Here is a 22,359-nt window from a genome sequence, read left to right on the forward strand (position 1 = left end):
TTGGTTCTCTCATTCATTAGTTTCCATCCATTGCTTCTTGTCCTGTCTTCATGTGCTTTGGAGAATAGTTATTTTGTTTCCATTTCTGTGTAATTATTCTTACTAAAAGTATTAGATTGGTTTTCATTTCAAAACTATTTTGATACATGAAAGATCTAGGAGTTCACAAGGAAATATTCAAGGGAAAAAAATATCCCCAAAGCTATGAAGTCCTGGAGAATATTCATCTAAATTTTAGACAATCAAGTAAAAACTCCAGTGGCAGCAGTAGTGTCTAGCAGTATTTATAAAAATAGCATGTTCTTTCACTAGCTTTTTTTTTTAAAAAAAATCTGAGCTGAATGCTGTAACAGAACACTTTTACCTAAAGATATTACAGCTCTTTTCTTTTCTTTTCTTTCAGTGCCATCAGAAACACTAACTAGCTTAACATATAGCAACATTTAAGAAACAAAGAAACAATAATCTACTTTTCATGCTGATCACTTTTATGCATAGATGTGAAATAAATGATTTTTGTTAATAATAAAATATGTACTAGGTTGATATTTGTGAAATTCTTTATGCATTTTTACAAAATGACAGTATTACTGGTAGACTATTTACAACTTCCTAAGTACAGTATTTGATTAAAATAATTTAATTTGAAATTTATCCTTTACTAAAACATGCATTTCACTTTTAAGTATGTACTTAAATTTAATTTCTGAAGGTTTACATGAGGATGTGGTTTAGTTCAGCACCCTTATGTGATAAATCATGCTTCATAAAATTGTTTGTTTTTCTATTCATAAGCAAGAAAACATTCCCCGAAGAAATACATTAAGAATTCTGCTCCATGAGAATGAAAATTATAATGTTCTAAAACCCATTAGGATGGTGCTGAGTTTTGTGCTGAAGAAAAAAACCCAGCAAATGCATCCTGCAATCTGAGGTTTGCCACTGAAGTTAACTATTCACTAATAACTATTCTCTAAAGCCCTTTTCCTTTTACCACTGGAGATAGTGGAGGGGATGAGAGTTCTACAAGGAAATACACACTTGTCATGGCACTCCATTATTTTTTGAATCATTTAAGTTGCTTCAGTGATTTCACATTCTGGCAGTGTCTTTACATACAGTGTTATTCACTCCAATAAGACTGACTTACAGTAAAATAATAAAAAAATCATATAAAAAAGAAACATTATGGAATCCAAGGTGGCATGCTCCTAAATTCTGGAAGGTTTGAGAAAGGGGGGGAAAAAGTGAATCTCTTCAATATTTTTTAACAGAAGGAGACCATAAAAAGACCGTAAAAATCTATCTATATTACATCTGTTAATAAGCAGGCATATACATAGAATGAAGGCTATTGCTAAGCTTGTAAGCCGCCCTGAGTCTTCGGAGAAGGGCGGGATATAAATGGAATGAAAATAAATAAATAAATAAATAAATAAAACTTGAAAAGCTATGGTATTGGTATATTCATTATTGCACTTTCTCCCCATTCGCTCAAAAGTATTTGGCACCTCATTCAACAAAATATTTCTCCCCCCCCCCCCAGCAATCTACCAACAGTTAACCTTTCCTGTGACTTCATTTCCTTGTTTGGGGAGCACTGCTTATTTATACCTATCTGCCATGACATAGCTGTGGCCTATTTGTTTATATGGGAAAGCTTCTGCATAAGTGCAGTAGGTTAAAAGTCTACATTTATTATTAACTGGAAATAATCAGTCCCTGTATACATAAAGGAAATATTCCTGTTTGCACATAGGAATCAAACTGAAGGAAACTGACAGATTCTGTGCTAATGGTATATAAATTCCAAAGGTGGCACTTATTTGGGATTAGCTAATTTTTGAACAAGAGATGGCTAAGACTTAAGTTGTATTGTATATTTATATTTATCTACAGAGAAAGGAAGTGCGGTCTGTCCTTCCATGTGCACCATAGCAATACGAATAGCAATAGCACTTAGACTTATATATCGCTTTACAGTGCTTTATTGCCCAACTCTACCATTCTGACGTATTTCAGTGCCTCTTCTTGGGTTCGATTTTGCCCCTACGCTTAATATTATTTTCTTTTCTTCTGTTGATGCTGTTCATATTCTTCATCTTCATTCCAATGGATAAATGAACCTTTATTGTAAAAGTACAACCATGTATACATTGAGATTGACTGAGCCTCCCTTCGTGCCCCCACCCCCAACTCACAGTGACAACAAAGCCTCCATCCTATTACACCATGTGAGCTAATTGCACAACACACCGGCCTCACAAGTCAATCATACATAAAATTTATAAAGTTATTTCCCGTTCAAGAGCCTAACAGCCCATGGATAAAAGCTTTTCTTCAGCCTGTTGGTACGAATGGCTATACTCCTATATCTCCTACCCGATGATAGGAGAGTAAAGAGATACCGACCAGGGTGTGAGTCGTCCCTGAGAATTTTCCTCACTCTTTCAAGGCAGCGAGCCCTGGCGATGTCATCCAGTGGTATCAGGGGACAGCCCATAATGTCTTGTGCTGTGTGCTCACCAACCTCTGTAATACTTTCCTATCTGCGGCTGTCAGACCAGCATAAAACCACAATACAGTACGAGAGGACGCTCTCTATAGTATACCGGTAAAAGAGGGTTATTAGCCGTTGTTCTACCCCGTTCTTCCACAAGACCCTGAGGAAGTGGAGTCTCTGTTGGACCTTTCTGGCCACCTGGGTTGTATTAACTTTCCAGGTAAGATCTTCACAGAGGTAGACTCCCAGAAATTTAAAGGAGGAAACTCTCTCCACACAGCCCCCCCCGATGTAAAGTGGGGCAGGTTCCTCTGTTTTCCTCCGGAAGTATAGCACCATCTCTTTCATCTTGCCGATGTTCAGGTGCAAGTTGTTCTTGAAACACCATATGGATAGTTTTTGTACCTCCGCCCTGTATGCTGTCTCATCTCCACCTGTAATAAGACCCACTACGGTGGTATCATCTGCAAACTTAATTATTGCAGTAGATGGGTCAGACAATACACAATCATATGTGTACAACGAATACAGGTAGGGGCTAAGCACGCAGCCCGGTGGCGAGCCAGTGCAAAGCTTCAGTGTGTGTGTGTGGATAAAACAGACCTGACCCTCACTGTTTGTAACCGGTCCCTGAGAAAGTCTTTAATCCAATCACAGATGGAGGGGAAAAATTTCAAGTCAGTCAGCTTTTCAATGAGAGTGCTCGGCAATATGGTGTTGAAAGCCGAGCTGTAATCAACAAAAATCATCCTGACATAGCTTCCAGGTTTCTCCAGATGGCTTGCTACAGAGTGTAGAGCAGTAGCTATGGCATCGTTTGTCGACCTGTTCCCCCTGTAGGCAAATTGATGTTTGTTGAAATCCAGTTGGAGGCATGTCCAAAGATGTTGGAGAACCAGTCTTTCGAAGCATTTCATGACTACAGACATTAATGCAATAGGTCTGTAGTCATTCAGGCACTCAACTTGAGTTTTCTTTGGGACTGGGACAATGGTAGCTGCTTTCAAGCATGATGGTACACATGCCATTTGCAAGGAGATGTTAAAGATCCTTGTCAGGACCCCTGCTAATTGGTCAGCACAGTTCTTAACCACTATCCCCAGCACCCCATCTGGGCCTGCGGCTTTGCTGGGATTCACAGCCTTCCATACAGCTCTCACTTGGTGTTCACACAGGGTGAGTGGCTGAGAATCAGAAGGCTGGCCAGCAGAGGCTACGGGGTCTGGTCTTTTCACCTCGTAGCGAGTGAAGAAGTTATTCAGCTCCTTTGCCAACGAGGCATCGGTATTAACCGTGTTCCTTGTATTGCACTTGCAGTTGGTTAGGGAAACAGTGTATTGTTGTAGTGAAAATAAATAGCAATAGTAATTAGCAATAGCATTTTGACATATACCGCTTCACAGTGCTTTACTGCCCTCTCTAAGAGGTTTTTACAGAGTCAGCATATTGCCCCCAACAATCTGGGTCCTCATTTTACTGACCTCGGAAAGATGGAAAACTGAGTCAACCTTGAGCCAGTGAGACTCGAACTGCTAGCAGTCAGCACAATTAGCCTGCAATACTCCATTCTAACCACTGCGCCACAACATCTCTTAATGTTCTCAGGAAATGTCAGATGATACTCTTGCCTGGATTCTGAAGTAATTATTTTGATAAAAATGATATAGTAGTGGGCTAAACACTACTAAAAATGAATTGTTCAATGCTCAACAAATATAAACATAGGATATCCTTCCCCTGCCTCTTCAACTGATCTTTAATATTTAGGTATGTCAACTTTTAGTACACTATACACATCTCTTATTTTATTTCCTGAAGATGGCATCTATATTTTCAAGAGAGAAGAGAATGTATTATAGTACAGCTTTGGTATAAATAATGTCCAACATAAACAACCTTACTTGTTTAAGTTTCTTTAGATCTTCATCAAGTTCCAGGTTGTCTAGAATAACAGCAACAAACAAGCTCAGCAGAATCTACAAAATTAAAAAAATGGAACTGAATACTTAATATTTTTAATAAATTAATATCCTTTTAGTCAGGTAAATATAAAGAAAAAGTCCAAAATAGAGGAGAGATATATTTGTAGACTATTTGGATTTCTGGATAGGGATTTTATGGATCGCTTATACAAACATATAGTACATACACTACATACATGCATGCATATACATTGCTTAATAATAGTTCACCCTCCTTCAGGCCACTTCTCCAGCTAAAAACAATGCAAAACTGTTCCAAGATTTGATCATTTTGCCTTGGGTGCAAAATGCAGTGCAGTTTAGGCAGATTGTTTCCCATTTCTATGGCTGAGAATGACAGGCATAGAAGGAAGATTTTTACTGAATGTCAAAAACAAATCTATAGCATTATCACAAAAGAACAGTTAAACCTCAGCTTATTATTTAACTTCACCATCCCCTTTTGAGTTTTAATAATAGACTTCACTCCTAACACAGTTTTTGCTTTTCAAATGTAACTTCTATCTTAGCCTCTGCTGTGAAAACTATTCATTTCTCTCAGCTCTCTACAGAATCTGTTTTCAAGTGCATACAATTAGCACTTTTGAACTTTACCCGCCTTCTCGTTCTGAGTTTGGAAAGTTATCATTTGCTGCAATGTTTTCCTGCTGCTTTATTGCTTGTGTCCCTGTTACAATTTCCTAGAGCTTTTTTGGTCATGGTTACTGAAGTTTTACGGGACTTCTAAATGCTGTAATCATGACAGGGGCATCCTCAGGTTCTAGAGCTTTTGTTAAAAAGATAATAGCAGTGTCAGGCCATCTTGATTCTGCCCCGTTCATATGTTCCTGTGATGTCATGATGTCCATGCAAATTGTTGGAGCTTGCATAAGGCAGTTTTCAGGATTTGTCCCCTCTGCTCCCCTGGCCAACAACCTCTAAATAGTGGTATTATTAAGATATGCATACATACATGTAATATGCACAGACATTAATGTATGAATATGAACATCCTGGGATAACATATACGTTGGAAAGGGATGCAGGAAAATCTGTACTCCTTAGAAGGGTATGTGTCTCAAGGATAGAAGGGAATATAAGTTCTAGAAAACTCAATTTCTGTCTAGATAACTATACTTTAGGTCAAAAAAGGGCAAAATCCTTCCCTTAATGAACTAAATAGTTGCTTGGCAGAGGAAGCTGTTGTTGCAGTCGCCAGATTTGCACTAGATAACACCATCAATCCTTATGTTTCTTCAGTTTAATGAGATTTTTTTTCACATATGTTCCACTGGATTGGAGACTTCCTTTCTTATAAAAAAACACCTGTTCTACATCCCAGAAATGTAAAGCAATGAACATCTGCTAAAATTGCATCCGTTCGATGTGTTCTGCAATACAGAGGTCATTTGGCTTCAGCAAACTGCTCCAAAATATGTTGGGAAGAGAATATCATCGTTTTTATTTATATCTCTATATCTCTATCTCTTTATTTATGTATATATTTGTATCTATATCTATCTATATATCAAAGTAAATGTTGGTTTGCTCTTATGTTAGCATACCATAGCATGACATTTTTCATGTGCTAATTTGGACATCATAAAATACCAAAACACTAACTCCTAATTATCAGCTGTTGCCCCAAGTCTTTTATTAGCTTTCTATTTAATTACCGCTATAGGAAGACTGCAATGCAATGAAACTATAGAAAATCTTTGCATAATAAATGCATGTTCTTGCTTCATTATGATCCCTGTTTTGCTGTGATCCAGAATATTAATAATTACTCTATTAGATTAAAGAGGAAGCATGGTTTTGTTTCAAAACACCTTGAATTTTTTGTAAACACAGATCACCACGTTACAGATCTAAACTGCAGATACTTTCCAAGAATTAACATAGTTGTCTTTATTGACAAGTGAAAATCCATGAGCTCAAGAGGGAAGTTGGTTCTGCCAAACAATTCTGTACAGATATTTTCCTCAATGAGTATCCATTCCTGGGATCTAAGTAGCAATCTTTATTCAAAGTGCCAGTAATAGCAATAGCAATATCACTTAGATTTAAGTACTGCTTCATAGCACTTCACAGCCCTCTCTAAGTGGTTTATAGTGTCAGCATATTGCCCCAACAATCTGGGTCCTCATTTTACCAACCTCAGAAGGATGGAAGACTGAGTCAACCTTAAGCCAGTGAAGATCGAACTGCTAGCAGTTGGCAAAATTAGCCTGCAACACTGCATTCTAATCACTATGCCACCATAGCTAAAACGATCTTATTTAATACTGTTAAAATGCAAAACATTCATATAATAAAATTAAAAGTGATGCCAAAACCCTAACTCAACAGCTGAGTATCTCTAAGCAGGACATGTGACAATTCAAGGCAATGAAGAAAGCTTCTGCCAATGTCCAAAAATTGTAGGAAGGCAACACTAGGTAAAGGTAGAAGTTATCTTAGGAAATACTAACTCCCAATCTGGAATTGATATAATATTCAAGAAATAGATAGAAGCAACTATCAATCAAAAGAAAGTTCCTCCTGTTCCTAACAGCTCTCTCACTGACAATTTTTCTTCTGTAAAAGTAAACTTAAAATGCCCAGAAGCAATTGAATGGGAGAACTGATCAGTAGAGAAACAAAGAAAAGAGCTATTCTTCCTTTGTACTGTTTCTGCCCTGAATCTACTTTGCATGTAACATAAAGTGATAAAACATGTATTTGGTATCCTTGGAGGTCTACTGACAATGTTACATCAGATGACCTGGTTTTGTACTCATGAGTCAGCATGAAAAATGTTTCAAAAATTTATATATGCATATGGTGCATGCAACTTACCAGGGTAGCAAAAAGGTGATATAAAATGAAGTAAATAGCAACAACAGGTGCCCACATGTGACCCACAGCATTGAGAGTCTGATCCATGACATCCACCCATCCTTCCTGTGTCAGGATTTGAAACATTGACATGAAAGCCTATATCAAAACATAAACAAACAAGCCAGTTAGATATCCTTTACTGAAATAAGCAAATAAGCATCATAATAGTACCAGACCTGTGATTGTAGGGACAATCTGGTTAATGATAAGTAGTTAACTGATGGTACACTGCTCTGATGGTATTATTGGTAAAAACTGCATGCTTCTGTTTATTAGCAGGAGTTCCTAATAACTCCCCCCCTCAAAAAAATATCATATCATTAGCATGTATTTTAATCTGAAACACATCACAGCAATAAACCTTTGTAAAAACCAAGGAACACCACTGAATTTCAGAAGTACAGTAGCAAAACCACAATTTACTACCATTCCTAAAGGTATCTATAGCTAGCAGACTATATGTATTTCATCAGTGTTTTCCATGTACTATTCCTCAGATAGGGGAAAAAATTCTCCAGTTTCTATTCTCAGATTTATAGCTTCTAGTATGCCACAGATACAATATTCAGATGATCATAAAAGCCTCCATTCAGATGTTAAACACTAAGTCTGAACTCAACTCTGTTTCTGCATTTGAATGCAGATCATAACGTGATTCACAGTGAAACCAACATACAGTAGTCTAAATTCTTCCACAGATCTGAGTATCTCACATAGTAAGACATAGAAAAAAAGAAGACTCATATCATTTACATTATTTCTTGGTAGTAACTGTCTGGTTCTGGTATTAAATGGAACTGCAGTTATTTTTGAACTTTTTAAAAAAAGTATCATCTTTTTGTCTAAGAAAATCAAACCACCATTTATAATATGATTCATTCTAACAGTGTTCCAGGATGTTTCCTGTGACAACCTCTGCATTGGAAAAACATTAGTTTTAAGATAATATGGCTGTATACAGTGATTTTAACTTTGGAAAGTAGCAATCTTTCTTTCAGAGCAAGATATTTTTAGTTGAAAGATATACTTCCCACCAGTTATGCTAAAAGGAATCAGATATGTAGCTATCTTGCTGTCAGAACAACCAACAGCTGTGAAAATGAGACCTGCAGATTTATGCAAATAGAAGTTTTTTTTAATTACATTGTGTGTGTACAGTATATATGTGTGAAGAACCCTTCAGATTTATTCTAATTGTATTTAAGTTTAGTTAATGCTACTCATCATGGCTGTTCAGCAGCAACTTTTTTTACTTTTAGCTGCAATGTATAATTTGTCAAATATTAAGTATCAATAGCTAAGAAAAAAAATACTTTTCTCCCTTAATCAATGCACCATCTCTAAAATATCAGATCATGGAAAATCTAGAACAGAACTTATTTTATGTCCTGGTATCTTCAGATTTCTTTCCTCAGTCTTTGGATCACTGTCTGAACAATGGGGTCAAAAAAGTTAAGATAGTGGTCACAGCTATGTTATCAAATACGTTGTTTATGGTAATGCACAGATAAAAAGAGCCAGGTCTTTGATTATATGGTTGTGACTGCTATCTTGACTTTTTGACATCCATCTTTGATCACAACTAATAGATTCAGAAAATATTAATATAAAGGAAATTAATGAAGGAGAGAACAAAAAATACATTCCCATTGTATTAAACATTATCTAGCCAGTATCATTTTTTGAATCTAAAGTACTATCAGAAGTTTCAGTCTTGGATTCTGCATTTTTATAACATTTTATAATTTTCATGAATTCCTGAAGAATGGATATTTGCCTATCCTGAGACAAGATTCTTGATCTCTGTGGTCTATTTTTATATTTGGTATATATTTAACACATTTATTTCATATTTTCACCTTCATGTGTTGTTTAAAGCAAGGATATTAAAATGGGTCTTTTAAAATATATTATTTCCATTTTCTTAAAAAAAGTGCCTCTGGAAGAAATCAGAAAAAAAAAATCTCTTTTTTTTTAGTTTTCTTTCTTTTTTTAAGGGGAGGCTTCACATCTTTAGAGTGTGATATTAATCAGAATATTAATTTCTATTTCCTGAAGTAAGTATGCCCCATAAAAATTTCTTCTCCAACAAAAGCACAGTGCACAAAAATACTAAATTTCTAAACAGTTTAAAAATGCAAGGCATGTTCCACATTTTTAGTTCAACCATAATTTCAACAATTAAACATCAAGCAAAAAGGAAAAGAAGAAATACGACCCATTACAAAATTGGATTTTAAAAGCCCCCATTTACCTGAAAACAAAATATGAGTCCTTGCAATCTGAGAAAAATGGGCTAGAGAATGCTGTATATGGTAGCCATGGCAACCATAAGCTTCTATTTATGTCCTGTTTGTCAAGAAACCATGTGAAAGCATGGAATTTAGAGGCATTAGGAAATAAAAGTGGTATGCCTTTTCTCTCTTTTTCTCTTAAAAACATATAATGTTCCTACAGGGCTTGTACTTCAGCAACATTAATGGAAGTGATAATCAATTGTTCTCTTTCAGGTAAGTCTTTTGGTATCTAGAGCAAGATTCCATGTCAGAACACGCTGACCATTTTAAGTTTGCTTTTACTTAGAGAGAAATGGTACTGTGCTTTCTGTGCCCAGCTAAAATGTCTGTCTTCCTCTTCCCTTTCACCAAGGAAAATAAAACATTTGTCCATAATGCGTGTTTGGATATGCAAAGTCTTCTGCTGCCACAGGTCTGATATGTCAAGACCCACAGGAACTTTCATTATTTGATTTAATATGGCTACCCATTCCAGAAGATTCTAGGTGGCAATTTTCTATATCTGTAGACTCGTGTTTCTTAACCTGGGCAACTTTAAGATGTGTGGACTTCGACTTGCTGAATTCCCCAGCCATTCAAATTCTCCATGCTGGCTGGGAAATTCTGGGAGTTGAAGTCCATACATCTTAAAGTTGTCCAGGTTGACAAACACTGCTACAATCTAGTAAACAAGGAGGATGTTACTCTGAGCCGGGCCCAGAACTGAACTCAGAGAAAAATCTGAGTTCAATGTGAACCTGAGTTCTACTTTCTTACATTTATGGAACAAAAATCAGCAGCATTCTTCTACTTAATTCACCTAGAATCTAGCTCTATACTTCTTTTAAAATACATACATTTCTCTGTTATAGTCACTTTAAGTGGACAAAGTAGAAAAACAAAAAAAGATTTTTTTAAAAAAACACAATTAAAATAAATGGCTATTAAGAACCAATCATAAAATAATTCCCAGCAGTTTGTTGGAAAGGTAGGGAGTGGCAAAAGACATAGTGATACAGTATTGACATTAGAATAAAGCAATAACCCTGAGGATATTAACAAAACACCACCATTTTAAAGTAATGGTGGGATATATTATTTCTGAATTATTTTATATTTTGTTTTAATATCCTGCTGGTAAAAAAAAGTAAAGTTTTGCCACACCACATTGCTAGTATGTTAATTTTCTATTCACTAGACGGTTTAAATATAATCCTTCTTATTGTGCAAAATGGGAAGATGTGAATCAGATTAAAAAACATAAACAAAAACCATGCTACAGCACAACATTCGCTAATATTCCGCTGAAATAGAAGGAAAGAAATTCCCATATGACAAATTTCCAAACTAAAAGAGACATAAAGTAAGTAGGTGATTCTAATCAGTAGGAGTTTGTGACATGCAATGATAGCCTCAAAAGCCTCAAATGTTAACTATTTTTCCTTTGACATATGTAATGTATGACAGGTCAATTGGATTGCAAATAGATGTACGAGCTTATAAATTCTGGACTTGCTTTGCAAGGGGAGAAGCTATTATTGTTACAATAGATTTTTCAGTGCTCAGCTAGGCGAGATAATATATGTTTTTGGTTTTTTAATTCACACTTTTTCAATATTTTTGTTTAGTTTTGTTCTGTTTCTGTTCAATTCTTTTCTTTTGGATTTTAGTTCTTAATCTTTTGAATAAAATAAAATAATTTTAAAAAAAATCTCAAATGTGATTTAAAAGTCTAAAGAATTTCCCAATGACAAAATTGTATTCACAAAGTTTATATCTTTAGGGGGGAAAATCTATATTTTTAGTTAATTATTTTGAAATTTTCATTTGGAAGTGTCTTTAGGTAAGACCTTTCTTTCTATCTATATTTACCTAGTAATTTGACATGTACATTGATTTTAGTTTAATAACCTGGAGAATTTGTTGAAAACAACTGTACTTTTCAGTCTAGAAATGATCATTTTCATAGAGCAACAAAAGAGCAAACCTGCATCTTTAGGTTCAATTATACCGATATACTAGTTTTTAAATTGGAAAAGAAACTTTCCTTTATTCAGAATTATAGGAATGATATATTTTGCTTATCTTTCTGCTCTAACTAAAAATAGATACTATCAATTTCTTACATATAATTATCATATGCTTTTATTTATTCCAATTTAATTGACCTAATCAACAGCGTTGAAATAAGAAACAGCAATAATAGGAAGTTAAACAATTGGAGAGACAGTACCTACATGAACAATTCAGGCAGAATGGGTACCCACAAGTACTTATTGCAAGATGCTTGAACAAAAAGCAAAGGAAAGAAAAGAAAAAAAGAAGGTAACAAAACCAATTGTATGGCTCACCCTGCCATACATCAAAAATATTCCAGAAGCAGTAGAACACAGGTGACAGCTCATTGTCAGCCATCAACATACCAATCAGCCAATAGGAAGGCACCACATAAACACGACTCACTGAATAGTGCAAAGCACATATTTCAGTAGTTTAGTTTAGTTTAGTTTTATTTGATTTCTATACCGCCCTTCTCCCTAGGGACTCAGGGCGGTTCACAGGGCATATATAAATAACAATACAAAAGTTAAAAGGAAATTAAACCAGTGCCCGATTAAAAACAACAATAATAAATACTAAAAATCAATTTAAAAACCCATATTCCCCCATCAGGCCAGACCAGCTAATTCAAATAAGTGGGTCTTCAACCTGCGACGGAAGGATCGGAGGTCTGATGCCATCCGGAGCTCAACCGGCACTTGGTTCCATAATGCCGGAGCGCCCACAGAGAAGGCCCTCCCCCTGGGGGCCACCAGTCGACATTCCCTGACCGGAGGCACCCTGAGGAGGCCCTCTCTGTGGGCACGTACTGGGCGGAGGGAAGTTGACGCCGGCAGCAGGTGGTCCCCGAGGTAACCCGGACCCATGCCATGTAAGGACTTAAAGATCATGACTAGGACCTTGAACCTCACCCGGAAGACAACTGGTAACCAATGCAGCTCGCGGAGCAAAGGTGTAACATGGGAGTACCGGGAAACTCCCAGGACAACTCTCGCGGCCGCATTCTGTACCAGTTGGAGCCTCCGAGTGGTCTTCAAGGGAAGCCCCATGTAGAGAGCGTTACAGTAGTCAAGGCGAGAGGTCACGAGCGCATGAGTGACCGTACACAAAGCATCCCGGTCCAGATAGGGCCGCAACTGGCGCACCAGGCGAACCTGGGCGAAAGCCCCCCTAGTCACGGCCACTATGTGGTCTTCCAGAGTAAGCTGTGAATCTAGGAGGACTCCCAAGTTGCGCGCCCTATCCACGGGGGATAAAAGCTCACCCACCATAGAAAGAGATGGAACATTTTGAATGTCCCGGGATGCCGGAATGCACAGCCACTCAGTCTTGTCAGGGTTGAGTTGAAGTCTGTTCCTCCCCATCCAGACCCGAACCGCCTCCAGGCAACGAGACATCACAGCGAGGGCATCACTGGGGTGGTTTGGGGTAGAAAAGAAAAGTTGGGTATCATCGGCGTATTGATGATACCCAACTCCGAAACCACGAATGATCTCACCCAGCGGTTTCATATAGATGTTGAACAGGAGAGGCGAGAGAACCGACCCCTGAGGAACTCCACAAACGAGAGACCTAGGGGCCGATCTCTGCCCCCCTGCCAACACCGACTGCGAGCGTCCCAGGAGATAGGAGGAGAACCACTGAAGAACTGTGCCTCCCACTCCCAATCCCCTGAGACGCCGCAGCAAGATACCATGGTCGATGGTATCGAAAGCCGCCGAGAGGTCTAATAGGACTAGGACAGAGGAATATCCCCTATCCCGAGCCCTCCAGAGATCATTCACCAGAGCGACCAATGCCGTCTCCGTGCTGTACCCGGGCCTGAAACCCGATTGGTAGGGGTCCAAATAATCCGCTTCATCCAGGACCAGAGGGAGCTGATGCGCCACCACACTCTCAACAACCTTCGCAAGAAAGCGAAGGTTGGAGACTGGACGAAAGTTGTTCAATACAGCTGGGTCCAAGGCAGGCTTCTTGAGGAGAGGTCTCACCACCGCCTCCTTCAAGACGGTGGGGAAGAGATAAATTCCCTGAAGATGGACTCCTGCATGAGTCTGAAAGCTCAGAAAAGTAAATCTCTGGTCCCAGACCAAAACTTGATGCAGTATTCCAAGTGTGGCCTTACCAAGGCGTTATAAAATGGTATTAACACTTCATGTGATCTTGATTCTATCCCTCTATTAATGCAGCCTAGGACTGTGTTGGCTTTTTTGGCAGCTGCAGCACGCTGTTGGCTCATATTTAAGTGATTGTCCACTAGGACTCCGAGATCCATCTGACAGTTACTACTATTTAACAAGGTACCACGTATACTGTACCTGTGCATTTAGTTTTTCTTGCCTCACTGTAGAACCTATGGTTCTGATATGATTAAAGGCATATCCTTGGAAACCCAGAATTTGATAAATTTGAGTGGTTTTACTCTGAGTAAATTTAGTAGAATTAAACATCATGGATAAATCTTATCATCTGTTAATCCTGAGTGAACTTTATGCACACAAAGCTATTTTCCTTTATTCTTTGGAGTCAATAATTAAGATCTTACAATAAATCTTTTCTTACAAACAAATCTTTAAGATACAGTTTTTATTTTGCCTTCTCAGACCTGGTGTCTTCATGCTCCCTGGGTTTTAGAATTTGGCCAACATTATTATTGACCTCCAATAGGAAAACATGCATAGAAATATTGTTGTATACATCCCAAAATCTATTAGGACTTAGCATCTGGCAATAAAAATCCTGTACATATTGCTTTGAGGGGTCCTTGGTGCTCTCTGAGCTTGCTTGTTTTCTTGCAGACGTTTCATTACGCAAACTAGGTAACATCATCAGCACTGATGATGTTACCTAGTTTGGGTAATGAAACGTCTGCAGGAAAACAAGCAAGCTCGGAAAGCACCAAGGACCCCTCATGTCAACCCTTGAGCTACAAATATTCTCTTTTATTAGCAATACATTCTTTTATTCTGAACACTTTGGGGAGAGGACATATAAAATCTAACAAATACCCCACAGATACTTTCAGAACCACTCTATAAGGAATGCTCTTTTTTTAGAATGGGAAAAAATAAAAGGAAAAATTTATATTAAGATACCTGAATGGCTTTCAACAATGGAAGCCTTTGCTTATCCAAACCTAATTAACTATGATAAACTTGTAACCTATAAAGACATACTGGACAATGAAGGAACCATTAGACCTGTTATTGTTATGTTATATTGTTATGTATACATACCTACCCAGACAATATGCTATTTGCCAAATATTGGAAATTTTATTGGGGGAAACCCCAACCCCAACCCTAATTCCATTCTCCCTTTGACCCCAACCCCAATCCTTATCCTTCCACTCTATTCCCAACCCTATAAAAACCAATAAAATCTTTTTTTAAAAAAAATCAAAATCTAACAAATACATTCATAATTACATAGAGCTATTACTGTCAACTGACCAGAGCCATTTTGATGTGAAAGAAAAACAGACTAAGCAAAATAAAGGATCAAAGGTCATAGCAAAATAAAATCAACATATCACACAAGAACAACAACTACCGGTACTTTTCTCACAGAAGACTAGGAACTGGCATTAATAGGATTAAAGTATAAAGCCATTTCTAAAAATCCACAATCTGATTGGTTGCAATGGAATTTTTAACTTACCCTTGGAAATGTAGTAAATCTGTCTAGTTCTTCCACAAAACAGAACATTTGCAAACTAATGGCTGACATTACAATTAATAGACTGGCCGTAAATACAACTAAACTCCCAAGCTTTTTTCCAGGTCCAAAAATCTTGTATACAAAATCTTCCAGAGCAGGAGAAATCTTTATAAGTCGAACAACTCTAAGTACCTGCCGAGAGAAAGAAAACATTTTTTTTACTGATGTAGCTGCAGATTGACAAATGAAACAAATTGGTTTTTTTTCTAGTAACACCCATGGCGTATAGCTTGAAAAATATAGATGGAATGGTTTGACTACAGTATTAGAGATGTGCAAAACATTCAAAAGAAGTGCAAAGTACCGTATTTAAGAAAATCTCTGCCCTTTGAAAGGTCTTCTCAGCTAATTTGAAGCTCCCCTGGCACTCTGTACATGTCTTTGCTCTGCTGTTTCACTTCGCTAGAATTTTTGGGAGTGACAGCTGGACTTTGAAACAATTTTATGACACTTCCAAAGAGTGTGGCTGTTTTAATGCTTGGGAAAGGTATACACTGTTCGCACTATTTGGCTTTCCAAATAATCTAGTTTAAACGCTTTCCTAAGTAATAAGATCTATATTGATTTAATGTATTATTTTATATAATTTCAAGTTAATGGCCAAAGTTTCAGCATTTCTATATTCATAGAATTGAAATTGAAGGCGAATTATAGTTCATTTCTTTCTCTCTCATTTATTTGTGTCTAAATATGATACATTATAATCAATAGAAACATGAAAGAAAAGAAGGAACACCAAATTAAATAACCAATAGTAACTTCCAGAAACAGACAGCAAAATCTAGGTCAGAACTTTATGTTAAACTGAAATATTTCAAGGACTATAGTTACAGAATTGCGAGAAGTTGTGCAATTCTATCTTGATTCTTACTTGAAAACTAAAGAGTTTGCAGGGTGGGACAACTTAAAGTTTTCATCAAACTTAGCTTCAGCCTTAGTCAGCATAGCCAAAAAAAGTGTAACATTCAGAGGACATCAGCTCATCTACCCTTGAATGGCAGTCATACTGAAATCTCTTCTAATTCCTGTATGTATGTATGTATTTATGTATGTATGTCTTTTGTGACTGGGTCTCTTACATTAACATTGGCTTTAAAGGAGTAGAGGGTATGTCTGCAATATGTCTGATAATATTAGAATAAGTAGAGCAGGTGAGGCCGAAACATTTACTTTTTTAAAAAAAGAAACAAACAAAAATATATTACATATAGGAGATTCAGGAAAGGGTTACAATAGTAATGAAAAAATCCCTCTTAAACATTGTTGTTGTTGTTAGCTGCGAAGTCGTGTCCAACTCATTGCGACCCTATGGACAACGTTCCTCCAGGCCTTCCTGTCCTCTACCATCTTCTGGAGTCCATTTAAGCTCATGCCTACTGCTTCAGTGACTCCATCCAGCCACCTCATTCTCTGTCGTCCCCTTCTTCTCTTGCCCTCAATCTTTCCCAGCATTAGGCTCTTCTCCAGTGAGTCTTTCCTTCTCATTAGGTGGCCAAAGTATTTGAGTTTTAGCTTCAGGATCTGGCCTTCTAAAGAGCAGAGGGTTGATCTCCTCTAGGACTGACCGGTTTGATCACCTTGCAGTCCAAGGGACTCGCAGGAGTCTTCTCCAGCACCATAGTTCAAAGGCCTCAATTCTTTGGTGCTCAGCCTTTTTTATGGTCCAGCTTTCACTGCCATACATTGCAGCTGGGAAGACCATAGCTTTGACTATACGCACTTTTGTTGACAGGGTGATGTCTCTGCTTTTTAGTGTGCTGTCTAGATTTGCCATTGCTTTCCTCCCCAGGAGCAAGCGTCTTTTAATTTCTTGGCTACAGTCCCCATCTGCAGTGATCTTGGAGCCCAGGAAAATAAAATCTGTCACTACCTCCATTTCTTCCCCATCTATTTGCCAGGAATTGAGAGGACCAGATGCCATGATCTTGGTTTTCTTAATGTTAAGTTTCAACCCAAGTTTTGCACTCTCCTTCTTCACCCGCAACAAGAGGCTATTTAGTTCTTCTTCACTTTCTGCCATTAGAGTGGTATTATCTGCATATCTTAAGTTGTTGATATTTCTTCCGGCAAACTTAATTCCAACTTTTGATTCCTCTAACCCTGCCTTTCTCATGATGTGCTCTGCATATAAGTTAAATAGGCAGGGCGACAGTATACAGCCTTGCCGGACTCCTTTCCCAATGTTGAACCAATCAGTGGTTCCGTGTCCAGTTCTCACTGTTGCTTCTTGGCCCACATATAGGTTTCTCAAGAGACAAATAAGATGGTCTGGTACACCCATCTCTTTAAGAACTTGCCACAGTTTGTTGTGATCCACACAATCAAAGGCTTTAGCATAGTCAATGAAGCAGAAGTAGATGTTTTTCTGGAACTCCCTAGCTTTCTCCATGATCCAACGTATGTTGGCAATTTGATCTCTAGTTCCTCTGCCTCTTCGAAATCCTGCCTGTACTTCTGGTAGTTCTCGGTCCACATACTGCTGGAGTCTAGCTTGTAGGATTTTAAGCATAACTTTACTAGCATGAGAAATGAGTGCAATGGTGCGGTAGTTTGAACATTCTTTGGCACTGCCTTTCTTTGGAATTGGAATGTAAACTGATCTTTTCCAATCCTGTGGCCACTGTTGAGTTTTCCAAATTTGTTGGCAAATTGAGTGTAGCACTTTTACTGCATCATCTTTTAAGATTTTGAATAGCTCAGCTGGAATACTGTCACCTCCACTAGCTCTGTTGTTACTCAGCTTTTCTAAGGCCCACTTCACTTCACATTCTAGGATGTCTGGCTCGAGATCAGTGACCACCTCATTGTGATTATCAGGGACGTTAAGCTCATTCTTGTATAGTTCTTCTGTGTAATTTTGCCACCTCTTCTTAATCTCTTCTGCCTCTGTTAGGTCCCTGCCATTTTGGTTGTTTATCATGCCCATTTTTGCATGAAACGTTCCCTTCATCTCTCCAATTTTCTTGAAAAGATCTCTGGTCCTCCCTATTCTATTGTTTTCTTCTATTTCTTTTCACTGTTCATTTAAGAAGGCATTCTTATCTCTTCTAGCTATTCTCTGGAATTCTGCATTCAATTGGGCGTATCTTTCTTTTTCTCCCTTGCCTTTCGCTTCCCTCTTTTCCTCAGCTATTTGCAAAGCTTCCTCAGACAGCCATTTTGCTTTCTTGCATTTCTTTTTCTTTGGGATGGTTTTGGTTGCTACCTGTTGTACAATGTTGCGAACCTCTGTCCATAGTTCTTCAGGCACTCTGTCTATCAGATCTAATTCCTTAAATCTATTTTTCACCTCTACTGTATATTAAACATTCCTAAATCCCAATCCTCACCCAAGGGATGAAACTCTGTTTCTCCCCATTCTAAGAAAGTGGGGTATATATGGGATAATCTGCAACCTGCAAATAACATCTCCATGTCATACTAAATGTCATGCCTCTTAAGCTAATTGATTTTTAATCAATCAGTCCATCAATATTTGTGTATATACTTTAATCAATAGATGAAACTATCTAGTTTTTCTTTAAATGTTAAAAACAAGTTGTTTCATGCTTGACTAGTGTTCTGCTAAGTGTTTGTTGTGGGTGCTTCCACCAATACCTATATTAACTTAATTGACATTCAAGTATCCAATTAATCTTTCCAGAAACCAGCTTACAATCCCATTTTTTTCATCAAGAGAGAAATAGGACAGACATCAAACAGTATCCTTCACAAGTCTGTATTTTTATTTGAGTATGGCTTGAATTTTTTTGAGGATTAGAGGCAGGAAACTGTAATCAATTCTGGAGATTGATCCCTCTCCAACATACGATAAATGTTTCTTATTTCATCATTAAGTTTATATATGAGTGTATGAGTATGTTTGTGTAACTGAAAAAAGCTACATACTTATATTTCCATCAGTAATGTGAAATTATTAGCTCCTTCAATTTATACATTATATATATTAAAAGATTTTTGCTTTTCTATTGTGTAAATGTATGTATGAATGTACAGTATTTATACACACACACGCACACACACCACTTTATTAGGAAGGATAATCCCAAAATTATTCAAAACATGAATGATGATCATTATGAAGGGAAAGAGTTGTTTTAACTACTTTATGTTGTGATTTTGGCTGCAATACAGGTAATTCTCAACTTAGAATCACAATCAGAACTGGAACTCTGTTGCTAAATGATGCAATGATTACCACGCCCAATTTTATGACCTTTTTTGCGATGGGTCATTAAACAAATCACTGTGGTCATTAAGTGGCTTCACCCACTCATTTTTCTTGTCAGAAATCATCCAGGAAAGTTGCAAATTGCAACCATGTGATCCCAGGACACATGATCCATTGTAAATAAATGCCAGCTGTCAAGCACCCAGACTGCAATCATGTGACTGTGGAGCCCCTGCAATGTTTGTAAGTGCGAGGTCTGTCCACAAGTCAATTTTTTTCCAGCACCATCATAAATTTGAATGGTCACTAAACAAATCTTTGTAAGTTGAGGACTCTGTAATTATTTCTGATGTATTTATATTTTCTACTAGATAACCTATCCATTAAATTAATTTGGCTCTTTTGTTCATCTTCAAAATTATCTCTTTCCAATTTCCTATAATTAAAATGTTATTTTTTTATCAAATCTAGATCTAACAGTCATCCATCAAGGGCAAGGTTGCATCTTCATTTGCATTTGCAGGGAAGACTTATGGCTATATATTTGCTTGTGTGTGTGTGTGTGTGTGTGTGTGTGTGTGTAATTACATTTTCAAATCAACTTGTGGGCTTTGGGGAAATGAATGTTGGCCACAATGGACAGAAAAGATAACTCATATAGCAAATGCAATGAATTTTTCAGAGTCCTCCATCTATCATTTGATGATAGGAAGCCTAGAGTGCAGAAGGTAACTTCAATTTTTCAACATGCAGATACTTTGCCTAAAAGTCCTATGTTACTTTACACAGAGACTTTAATAAAGATGCCTATGAAGTAAATATTAGAAGATATGCATTCCTTGTTTTCTGGTGTCCTAAGATTTATATTTTAAAAATACAGCACTTTCAACCATGTATTTACTGATTTATGAAATGTCCTTGATTTTCAAATGTTAAATGGTCATTTTAAAGATTATGCCTTTATGGATTGTGGTGAAGCTTAAAATAAAATACTGAATGGAGTATAAATTATTAAAATGCTATGTCTTCATCAGAATATCAATATAAATCCTAGGATCCAACTGATCATCAGAATTTCAATTAATGCATTTCAATACTGTAAAACCTTAAATTGTCTTGAGGATCCAAATAAAAGCCTGATTATTATATGGAAAATTCAACCCAGGTAGTCCTCCACTTACAACAGTTCATTTAGTGTCCGTTCGAAATTACAAGAGGACAGAAAAAAGTGACTTAAATCCATTTTTCACACTTATGACCGTCGTAGCATCCCCATGGTCATGTGATTTACATTCAGATGCTTGACAATTGACTCACATTTAAGACGGCTGCAGTGTCTCAGAGTGATGTGATCCCCTTTTGCGACCTTCTGACAAGCAAAGTCAATGGGGAAGCCAGATTCATTTAACAACCATGTTACTAATTTAACAACTGCAGTGATTCACTTAACAACTGTGGGGAAAAAAGTTGTAAAATGGGGCAAAACTCCCTTAACAAATTTCTCACTTAACAACATAAATTTGAGGCTCAATTGTCGTATGTTGAGGACTACCTGTAGCATATTGGAGTTGAGAATATGTAAAATTCTTTTTTCTAGAAATGCCCCAAATTATCTGTAGCCCTGTGGCTGGAACCTGACCCATTAAATTCTGAACAGGAGGAGGATACTACAGTGGCTTCTGGGAGATGTAGTCTCTAGCAGAGATAATGGAATCAAAGTACAGGGAAGCAGAAGTACTGGGCACAGCAGCTCAGAGGAAAAAGGAGGGAGAACTGCTGCAGTGTCCCCAGCTGGAGAGGATATTCCTGCTACTGTAAGAGAGGTGAAGATCCTAATGCAGCGGGGAAATTCAGAAGTGATTATGTCCCTGATCAGTTGTGGTTTCCTGATTCATCACCCCTGGTTAGAGAGGTGAGCCCCAAGGTCTGCAGAGGGCACACCAGAAGGAAATCCACAAGATAGAGCTATTATCTTAATTAAAGCCTGACAAATCCCACAAGTTGTGTCAAAGTGTTTGAGCCAGGCAGGCTGGTCATCTGAGAAGAGGGACCGAAGGAACTGATCAGCAGCAGCTCCTTCAGAAGTGAGTGTTACAAATGGAGGATCATCTGGGACTGCTTCTGGTCCTTTCACAGCAGTGAAGGCCATGTCCAGAGAAATGAGCCAGATGAACAAAATGGACCCTGCCACCGACATCAAGTGGTGCAAGGAATAAAATGGCTGAGTGGAGTTGAACATAATGATTGATATCCCTAGAGACACCTGGACAAAATAACAATTCCTCCAAACAACTATGGAGCTAGTTCCAGATCAGCAAGTCTTAGGAAAGAAATTCCGGGATACTTCTGTGTTGACAGCCTTTAGCTGACAGGAGATGTCTAAGTGTGAGTTACCCATCCAAACTGTCCAGGCAATAACCCACAGAGCATGAGCCAGGCTATGCTTCCTGACAGAACCTCAGCTCCATGGGAAGAAACATCTGCCCCTTCAACCTAAGCGACTTTGGGGTCAGAGTTCTTCCCCAACATGAAGGGCTTCATGGACCTTGTGCACTCAGGTCAGGACCTCCCATTTGGGAATCAGTTACAGAAAGCTGAGAATCTTTTTTGGGACACAGCCTGTATCAGCTGGGGAAGAAGAGTACAAAACCTAGATGGACCAAGCCATGCAGGCAGTGTGGAAGAAAATGGGATGTTCCAGAAGCTCAAAAGAAAAAGAGAAATTTTATTTAATGATTTTAATTATTGGCTTTTAGATTAGACTGTATTTTTGCATTTTAGCTC

General features: G+C 37.7%; 1 protein-coding gene across 3 annotated transcripts in view; it reads right to left on the reverse strand.

Moving 5' to 3' along the window:
- NALCN (sodium leak channel, non-selective) overlaps positions 1–22,359 on the reverse strand; it is a gene marked incomplete at both ends in the record, with an annotated part of 234,296 nt that overhangs the window by 46,365 nt on the left and 165,572 nt on the right. For all 3 annotated transcript variants that reach the window (XM_081326644.1, XM_081326643.1, XM_081326642.1), the window contains 3 exons: positions 4,405–4,479; positions 7,306–7,443; positions 15,345–15,536. In XM_081326644.1, the coding sequence (XP_081182770.1) occupies positions 4,405–4,479; positions 7,306–7,443; positions 15,345–15,536 (405 nt within the window). The remainder of the gene's footprint in view (positions 1–4,404; positions 4,480–7,305; positions 7,444–15,344; positions 15,537–22,359) is intronic.

This window comes from Vipera berus (genome assembly GCF_964194415.1).
Source record: "Vipera berus genome assembly, chromosome: 4".
Lineage (NCBI taxonomy): Eukaryota > Metazoa > Chordata > Lepidosauria > Squamata > Viperidae > Vipera > Vipera berus.